The sequence below is a fragment of the Mus pahari genome, chromosome 2 (genome assembly GCF_900095145.1).
Source record: "Mus pahari chromosome 2, PAHARI_EIJ_v1.1, whole genome shotgun sequence".
NCBI lineage: Eukaryota > Metazoa > Chordata > Mammalia > Rodentia > Muridae > Mus > Mus pahari.
Genome location: NC_034591.1, coordinates 154,722,526 through 154,732,692, shown reverse-complemented (window position 1 = coordinate 154,732,692; position 10,167 = coordinate 154,722,526). Strand labels below are relative to the sequence as shown.

The 10,167-nt window shown below is 41.2% G+C and overlaps 1 protein-coding gene across 4 annotated transcripts in view; it reads right to left on the bottom strand.

The window, feature by feature from the left end:
* Positions 1-10,167, bottom strand: part of Pik3c2g (phosphatidylinositol-4-phosphate 3-kinase catalytic subunit type 2 gamma) — a 333,974-nt gene that overhangs the window by 10,324 nt on the left and 313,483 nt on the right. For all 4 annotated transcript variants that reach the window (XR_003843304.1, XM_029535677.1, XM_021191148.2 and 1 more), the window contains one exon: positions 1,342-1,467. Coding sequence is in view for 3 of the 4 variants with exons in the window: in XM_029535677.1 (XP_029391537.1) it covers positions 1,342-1,467 (126 nt within the window). In the remaining variant the exon portion in view is untranslated. The remainder of the gene's footprint in view (positions 1-1,341; positions 1,468-10,167) is intronic.

The following is a 10,167-nucleotide window of genomic DNA, read 5'->3' as shown; positions in this document are numbered from 1 at the left end:
ACTCTGAGTCACTACTCATACAGTTTTAAGGCTTTTTCATTTTTTTTTTTTTTTTTTTTTTTTTTTTTTTTTTTTTTTTTTTTTTTTTTTTTGTCAAAATCAGGGGTTGTTTGAATTTCAGCATGCAGACCCTTTGCCTAGGGAAGGATGCTTTTGAAAGGGGAAGCAGGCCAGGGTGGACTGCAGGGTAGAGCTTCAGCAAGTAACATTTTAAGAGGAAGGATTGCATCAATTGAAAACAAACCGGTGGTTAGAGGAAAAGGGAACAAATTAAGAAAAGGTGGAACTTAGGAGGCACACAGAGGTTTCAAAGGATCGGGGTGTCTGGTGTTTGCACCTGCAGCAGGAAGAGAGCCTGAGGGCTCATTGCATTTAGCAATTAGGAGCCTGCTGATACCACTTGAGTGAAGCCTTACCAGGAAAGGTGAGAATCTACACTGCACAGCATCCAAGGGTGAAGGGAAGCAGAAGTGAGAGCAGCTTGGGTGATTTGATTAATGAGCTGGGGCTGGTGGTGTGGGGGAAGAAAGCTTGCTCAGAAAAGCTGAGATAGGAGTCAACAAGCTTTGCTCTGCACCACACCAGGGAGGCTGAGCCAGGAGGCTCCTGCTTGTGTGAACCCTGGGATGCTCAGTAAGACCCTGTCCCAACAAACAGACAGCTGAAATAACACGGGAAGATGCCTTTGTTTCTTGTAGGCCTCTGCTAGATGACACAGCAAGAATAAACAGGCGGAAAAAAAATTGAGTCAGGAGGTGAAAGAGGTGGGAGACAACAAAGGCAGGGGTTGCTTTTGAGAGAAATCAGAAGACTGGATTTTTAAACCTCCTAGAAGACCTATTTGCAGAATGGAGTAGCTCTGATTAGTGGGGTTTTCTTCTTTCTTTCTTTCTTTTTTTCTTTTTTCTTTTCTTTTCTTGTTTTGTTAAAATAGCTTTTAGGAGACTTGCTGTTCTTCACATAACAGTTTGTGATAAAATGGTTAGGTGAGAAAAACTCGCATGTGCTAGAACAAGATTAAAGAAAATAAGATGAACACAGTAGAGAATACAATAAAGTCAGGGAAAGTGTTAGTATGCAAAGCCACCCTCCCATGCCTGCTGGAGGTTGGCCTGTCAGAGCTTTGATAGTCTGTATTTTCCGGTTCCCATAGCATCTAGAACAGCATTCAGCATGCTGGTACTATTTTGGGCAACATCATTCCTTTATGGAACAATGCTTCCAATTACTGAAAATTCTCCATATTTGGTTATGAAGCTGAAAAAAGAAAAACAAAAGAATAGAAAAAAAAACTGGTAAGAAAAATACAAACTACCTGGATAGGCGATAACGCATACTTACAATTTCATTGTAAGTTGGGTCAGTGCATTTTGGAACACACTTTGTTTTCTTCCTCCGAACTTCACTGGGATGTGGTAGAAGATAAATTTCAACATGTGCACTGGGCACAGAGCCATCTGGGAGATGCTGCAAAGGAAAGTGGTTATACATATTAATGGTGTCACTATCAAAGAAAACAAATATCTGGATACAAAGTGGCCAGACCAGAGGCAGGATCTGGAGTTATGAAAGCATCTTTAGTTCATCAGAAAAATAAAAAGAAGGGGAAAAAGAAAAGGAAAGAAAAGGAAAAGAAAAAAAAAAGAAGAACTAGAAGAAATACTTGGCCGCTCAAAAATAACTCCAACCACAGTGTCAAAGAGATATTCCGTCTGAAATTGTTCCATGAGAGAACAGAGTTCAAAAGTCCATCAATTACAGTTTTACGTTTTAGAGTGAAATCTTAATTTGCATTTTTGACAGATACCATCAAGAGATGAATGTTAGTCACAAAGGAGGACAGGAATTAAGTATCTTGGGAGAATGCATAGTACTTAAGAATCTTTGAACCATCAAATTTAACATATATTAATATATACAGTGAGTTGGAGACTTTCATGATCTGAGTGCTTCTGTGACAACATCACAGTCAGACTTATAACTGGCATACAGTTTAAACAGCTCCAACTGATGTAGGATGTGAGTTACCATCAAATCTGTTAGATGCATTTTTAGACACTGTCTTCGATGGAGCAGGCATCTGCTGAAGGGGCTGCATGGACAGCAATGCTGAAAGGAGGCTCCCTGCCCCACGCACCTCCAGCTCCATCTCCAGCTCCCAGCTTTTGGTTTTTAAGTTCCTGTGACACCTAGGATGACAATCAGTGCACTGAGACTATTTTTAAGGCTATTGATCCTTTTTGGAATGATGTGGCCAGCAGCTGTGAGCTGTTTGGGAAGGTCAACCTTTCCTTTTGCCTTTCCTTCAAGTCTATTGTGGGTATTTTTCTTTATTAATTGACCATTCGGAGAGTCTGTCCACCATTTCCAAAATCAAAGTGACTGGAAGTAAATAGATACTGTCACAGTGATCTTGGTGAATTGGACCTTTAGTAAAGAACACATGAGAAATATTATTGTGATTTAAATCGGAAGATGATGGCTTAAAATCCAAATATGAAGAGTTGTAGACTTATTTTTATTTATTATTTACTGCAATATATTAAAATTTTCAACAAATACTCTTTAATGCGCTAAAATACAATGCTGTTTACACATTCTTGGTGGTCTGGGAAGTTATATAAATTGGCCCAAATGTTCAAAGTCCTCAACTCCTGCTCCCCTGGCTTTTGTGCCCATCCAGACCTCACCCTCTGCAGCTAAAAAGTTCCTGATGAATGTTTATTGGTGTTGTGGATTGCCCCTAAGGCCTGTATGCACAATATGTGCTCAGCCACTGAGTCTCATCTCTACCCCAAAATTTCATGTAACTGTTTAGCAAAGGAGGTGAAGAACAAATCCTGGTCTACAGATAAAGCTGTCCTCAACAGGTAGGCACCATCTGGATGTTTACAATTCCAGCCTTGTAGGCTGGCTCTGGGATGGTTCCGAAGACCAGTGCTGAAGGGAACATCTCCCGGTGGGCAGAACTTCAAGCAGGAACACCTGCATGTTTACTTGGCTTGGAAGAAGAAGTGGCCAGATGTGTCTGTCTATGCACCAGCTCATGAGTTGAAGCCAATAGCTTGGATGCATAGGCAGGGATGTGGAAAGAACATGATTGCAAAATTGGTGATAGGGAAATCTGGGAAAGAGGTATGTGGAAAAGATTCTTCAAGGGGGGAAAAACACCACAAATGTATCTGTGGTCTGTGCAAATTCTTATCAGAGAATGTGTCATCACCAGAGTAGGATATAATTAATCAAATATATAGGAATGGCCCAATCCATTTATACAGATTACCCTTGCTATTCCCCATGGACCCGTGAAGAAACCAACCATGGTGGATGTGGTGAGTTTTTTCTTTTTCTTTTTCTTTTTTCTTTTCTTTTCTTTTTTTTTTTTTTTTGAGGGGGGGCTTGGATTTATTTATTTATTTATTTATTTATTTGGGCAAGGTTTATCTGTGTAGCCCAGTCTGTCTTGAGATTTGCTTTGTAGAATAGGCTGGCCTTGAACTCACATTGATCTACCTACCTCTGACTCCCAAGTGTTAGGATCAAAGGCGTGTACCACCTCACCTGGCTGTACATGAGGTGAGCGGTTTTAAGGGCTCAGCAACACAGACTCCAATCACTAAGCAGACTGAGTGTTGTTTAGCAGCTTCCTCAGAACAACAATATTCTGTCAAGGAAGGAGGCAGCCAGGCTCCTAAGACCCAGGATGTAAACCTCAAATGTGTGGGAAAGCTGGAACACACAAGATACTTGAGGGTCCCTTTCCAGAGTTGTAAAAGCAGTAACAACTGGGGAAGAAGACTCCAATCAGCTTACTGGACAAGAGTCTGGGACCTGTAGAGCCAGCCACCTGCAGGTGACACAGAGAGCTCCATCATGGGTCTTTCTTTGCCCACGTGGTGGAGATTTTCAGGTAGACAGCTTCATTTGAGCCATCCTCCTCTTGCAAGGAACCCCAATAAAAACTCACAAGTCCAGCAAGTTGGATGTTTGTGCAGTCGTTACTTTGGAATGTCTGGGTTCTGAGTCTGGGATGAGTAGACTTGTATGTTGTGTCTCTCTAGGAAAAACCTCAAACAATACCAGGCTATGCCCAGGGGGAGTGAGTAATCTGCCCAGAAGAAAGAAGATGGCACCACACTGATGGCAGCTTGTTTGCCTCGGTCCTTCTCCATTATGGAGGGACAATGTTCTCTTCATAATGGGATGATGACAGGCTGATATGGATTTGTGTTCAGTGCCATAGTTTCTATGCAACAGTACTCCTGATTAAGGGACTGCCTTCAAGAGAATCGAAGTGCAGCAACAGAATCCACTTTTTATCATGCTCCTGAACAGCTGGCGAATGCGTATTATTCATAGAATTGTTGGATGGCCTTCTGAAGACTCAGTTACAGCTTCAGCTCGGTAAAAATGTCTTGGAGAGGTGGGTAAGTATCTCCAGCATCCAATAGCTATATAGAACTGTGTGTCTCTCTCACCAGGTTCATGGTTCCCAAGGTTAAGGGTGAAAGAGAAGTGGGACCACTCACCATGATACCAGTAACCTTCAAATGTACTTTATTTCTTGTCCCCAGACCTTACGTTCTGTTGGACTAAGGATCTTTTTCCAGGGAAGAAATGCTTCCACTATAAGACATAGTTATTACTCCACTGGGCTGGAAGTTAGAGCTGCCCTGGATCATGTTATTAATTTCAAATATTTAAGTTCCAATATATCAAAGTGATTATACATCATTGAAATATTTTTCTTTTTTTTTTTTTGATGCACACACACACAGACACACACACTCACATACACACTTGAGCATGAGTATGTGCATGTGTGTGTGTGTGTGTGTGAGAGAGAGAGGGGGGGGGGCCTAGGTGCAATCAGGTGGAAGAGGCCAGGGGAGAACACTGGGTGTCTTTCTTTGTTGTTTTCCACTGTACTTTTTGAGACTGAATCTGAAATGATCCTGTAATTCATCATCTTGGTTATTCCAGCTGGCCAGCAAGCTGGGAACACAGGTGTGTGCCACCATGCCTGGGTAGTGGGGATCAAGCATAGCTTCTCAAGCTTACATGTAAAGCAAGCACTACATTGGCTGAGCCATTTGCCCTGCCTTTTTAATGGCTTTTAAATCTTTTAAATCTTTTTACTTCTTTCCTTCCTTCATTTTGTATATCAGTAGCATATTTAATAACACTCCCCAACAGATTGGTTACAGCACCTCCCTTCTCAAAATGTCTGTTCTTCTTTTTGCTTGAAGAAGAAACTCAAGTGATGGAACAGCAGAAGTTTTTGTGCAGGAGCCTCCTCCATTAAGTGCCACACTCAAGCTTTGGGTTTCTGTTTCCAAGTTAGTGTCCTTGAGAAGGTCCTTGACTATCCGGGAGTTTTCAGAATGCTAGAAGAGCACAGGCTCCAGTTCAAGTCAGGAGCGCATTGTAAATGTGAGCAGCAGGCTTCCCTTGGCCAGTACCAGCTTTAAGTGCAGACATTGATTGCTTGGGTCTTGTAGAGAAGGTTTTCTTCCTCTGTCTTATCAACATCAATTCTTACTCTTCATCCTGGTGTCACCTTCTCTTCCTTCAGGATCTCAAATAATTTATTAAGGCACCACCAGCTGTACTGCCATCAAACAGTTTTCAATGTGCTCTTTGCCCTTATGTTCATGCAGATTAATTTTGACTTTAAAAATCATTATACAACCTCTACTTGCCTAACTCTTCAACTTAGGGTTTTTTGTTTGTTTTTGTTTTTTCTTTTAACTCTGTCTTTTGACCTTCACTAAGACTTGACAGAGACCTGGAGAAAGGTCGGCCCTTCCTCCCAGCAATGGAGAGATTGTCTTTACCCACAGTGTGCTGAGATAAAGTGGCATAACTCCTTTCTTTTAGAATCTTGGCTGGTATTTTCAGAAAGTGCTCAGGAGGCAAATGTGAAGCCATGTGACGCCATCTCCACTTAGGTTTTGCGGCTCATTCTAGCTCTGAATTCTACGTATTCTCAGCTTGCATTTGAAATTTGTCATAAAATTTGAAAAACAACAACAGAAACCTTCCCTATGTATATCATCATCTTGGGGGTGGGTGCTCAGAAGTTTTTCACTGGAAGGCCCTCCCATTCTACCCAGCTCCCCATTCCTTTGTGGTTTTTTTCTATTGTCTGTTCACAAAATCCTCCGTGTCCTCTCATGAGACTCATGCATGAAAGGCTTGGTCACCAGCTGATCATAGGACTTTGGAAGCTTCTCGAATGTTCTGTGGTTGGGGTCTGGCTGGAGGAAGTGGATCACTTCCAGGTGTACCTGTGAGTGCTGCATCTTGCTCTCTCCCTCTGATGATGCATTTAGATTCTCTGTGCTTCCCTGACCAGGAAGCTCTGTCTCCTCACAGCCCAGACACAGCAGCCAGCTGACCATGAGCTGAACTACCATCCAACCCTGAGCCTTCATATGCACATTGCTGTGCCAAGCATTTATCACATCAATAGAAAAGCTAACGAGTACAGTTAACGAAACGTCATCAGTAGATTCTTCCATTCTCAAATGAAATGCTGGAAGCTTTTACTTAAACTTTGGCTTCTATTTACCTTCATCTATAAATAGCCATGTTTCTCCACCCCCAGTATTCCATCTAACATTGTGAGGAGGTCAGTAGCATCAAAGACAACCATGCATCTTCCGAAAGATGCACCGTTAGGTGCTCCTGGCAGTGTGTGAAGTTCTTCACAGGGAGGACTTGCACACGAATGGATGGTGTAGCCTACTAAACACATAGGCTGTACAGTATAGCTTATGGCTTTGGGCCTATAAACCAGAACACCAAAGCTACAAGTGATTTCAAAGCCAGCAATTTAGTCAGACCCTTTTTCAAAAAAGTGACTCATAGAGACATGTATTAGCTGAGGCCTGTGTCCTATCTCGCTGCAGGGTCTTCAGGGGGACAGCATGCACAAAGCTATAATTTCCATGCTACAAACACCTTGTCAGATCTCCCCTGTGAACCTGCTCTAAGGTCTAGAGAGTCATTGTCTTTTTAGAGGTCTGTCCATTGTAGTTTGTTTGGGTTTGCTCATCAAGCTTGTAGACAAGTGGGGACATTCTCACCATTAATGGTTGATGTGGGTGGGCCCAGGCCACTGTGAATAGTACTAACCCTAGGCAGGTGGCCCTGGGCCACAGAAAAAAAGCAAACTGAGCATACTGTGGAGAGTGGGTCAGTAAGCCATATTTCTTCATGTGCTTGCTCTTTCTGTTCTTTTCTTTCCTATCCTTTTCTTTTTTCTTTTCTTTTCTCTTTTCTTTTCTCTTTTCTCTTTTCTTTTCTCTTTCCTTCCTTCTTTCCTTCCTTCCTTCCTTCCTTCCTTCCTTCCTTCCTTCCTTCCTTCCTTCCTTTCTCTCTCCTCCTCTTTCTTTATTTCTCTCTCTCTTTCTTTATTTCTCTCTCTCTCTCTCTTTCTTTCTTTCTTTCACAATCTCTCTCTCTCTCTCTTCTCTCTCTTCTCTCTCTCTCTCTCTCTCTCTCTCTCTCTCTCTCTCTCTCTCTCTCTCTCAGACTGGGTTTTGCTGTGCAAGCCTTGCTTCCCTCCCAGATGGGCTATCAATTGCAAACTGAGATAATTCCCTCCTTCCAAGTTGATTTTGGCCATGGTGTTTATCATAGCATAGCTCAGGTCATATAAATGGCTCACTGTGAGTGAATGGTATGCTGTGGGACTTTCTCATAATCTCTTACTCTACAAATCCTCCCATTTTGTTTCTCTTAATGTGGTGTAGAAGGATGAATCAGAAAGAAATAAGCTTGCTCCTCTATTCTTGTGATGTTGGTTGTCGTGCTTACACTTAATTAGGCAGATGTCTCATAAAGATCCCAAGTTGAAGACAGAGGCAGGATTCACAATAAAACTAACTATAAATAAAATCAATGTCTCAAACATGTCTGCGACTAGTTTGTCAAATATGTGGTCTTGCTAACAAAACTTCAAAATCATGACTTCTGAGTTAGGTGTGGTGGTACATACCTGTAATTCCTGCACTGGGGAGTTATAGGCAGGGGGATGTTGAAATCGAGATTAGCCTGTGCTTCAGGAGACCCTGCCTTATAATAGCAACAAAATTTTAAAAAAAGAATAAAAAAAGCCTAATGCTTCACTATAATACTTGAAAATATTGTATATTCCCCAAATTTAATAGAAGTAGGCACCAAAAGGATTTTAGTAACAGCTGATGAATCATTTATAAACTACTCTTAGGAGGCTGGGAAGATGGTGAACTGCTTATTGGCAAGTATAGGGACCTGAGTTTAGATGCCTAGACCCTGTCTAGTAAGCTGGGCATGGTGACACTTGCTTATGCTCGAAGCACCAGGAGATGGAGCCTGGGAGATGGTGGGGATTGACTGGCCGGATGGATCACTAGGTGATGAGCTCCAGGTTCAATCAGAAACTGTTTCCAAAACAAAGCTTGGAGGACAAACATCTGATGTTGACCTCTGACCTCCACACATGCACCATCACACACATGCGCACACCCCATATACTCTTCACATGTGCACATCCCTGTATACCCTTCACAAATAATTTGTAAGTGTGCCATTGGTCTAATAGAATAGAATGAAGATTTTCAGATGTCCTTGGAATTTGCTAGTGAGATGATTGCTTCCTTAACTCAGGAATGAAACACAGGACCTGATTGAATTTAATGAGTTACTTTGTAACTCTTTGTTCGTGATCTTGACCTCTGGCTGACCTCATTTTACTTGCATGAATAATTGAATACACTAAATTTTTTGCCTTTACTTCTTGCTCTGGATGGCATGTAGCATTTCAAATGTCTTCTCATGTCACGATATCTGTTGTTCTTAAGACAGGGAGTGAAAGTGCCTAGAAAAAGTTACTTATCAAAAGGGAGAGAGAGTAGAAAGGCATTCTGGCAAAAAGAAGATAAAATAATAAGGGAAAATCTCCACCATTCAAGTTCTTTATAAAATAAATAATAACACCGGACATTGCAGGGTATGCAATAGTATAGTTCCTCAGCCTCCCCATATTTACCATTGAAGAAGCATTTACTTTAATTGTTTTCACACGTATGTTGTATGTATGTGACCCTGCATGCCATAGCACACACATGGAAGTCAGAGGACAATCTGAAGTAATCAGTTCTCTCCTTCTCCCACATGGGTCCTGGGGATCAAACTCAGGTGTGTGGTCTTGGCAACAAGTGCCTTTATCCACTAAGCCATCCTTCTGGCCCTGGACCATTTTCTTAAAATAATGCACACGTCAGTATTGTTTACTTCGCTGGAGGTTTTTCTATAGAACCTATGTCTAACCATAGCCTTATATGAGTCTTTGTGAAGAAAATAAAATAATTCAGAGTGCTTCTAGATGGAGTTTAAAAGGAAGACTGATGAAGATGCAAATGGTTTAAAGTCATCAGACACCTTGGAGCCTTCCTTATATTAATCCAAAGCTTAATTGTATTTAATCCATTACTATCTTTCCAATGAATAATTTATGAGAATTTTCCATCATTTTCAACTTAAATGCCTCTAATTACTGGATAATACAAGCTTCAGTGAAAATCAACTGACCATAATTAAAATACAATAGGATTTTCAAAGTCTGAGATGGATGCCAGAAACAAGAGACTTCGATAAAATCATCTTCTCACCTGTCTGTGTGTCTGGCCAATGCGATTGTGTGTCCAAATCAGTCCTCAGACCTCAGACTGGCTGAAGTGAGACATATAACAGCAGCAGTGGAAGGCAGAGGTGCCTGGAACTCTTCTTTCTTTCCGTCTTAACTTAAATACTATAATCATTTTTCTAACCTGTATGTGTTGGTCAATAGGAATGCAATGAATTCAGAACTCCATGACCTAAATCAGGATGGTCTCTTGCTTCATTTCACACTAGTTTAAACCTTTCACAGACTCTGGCTGCTAGGTGATTTTCAAGACTTATTTTTAAAAGTAGTTGAAAAAATATAATTATCATGTATTTAATATTTTGAGTGGTCCAAAAAAAAAAAAAAACTGAGTCAAGGCAATAACATACTTTGTTATTTTTCTTTTAAAAAGTATTAATTTGTTACCATTTTAAAACTGTGTGTTTGTGCGCATGTGTGCATGTATGTTTGTGTGTTGTTTCTGCTCTGTGGTGTGTGTGTGTGTGTGTGTG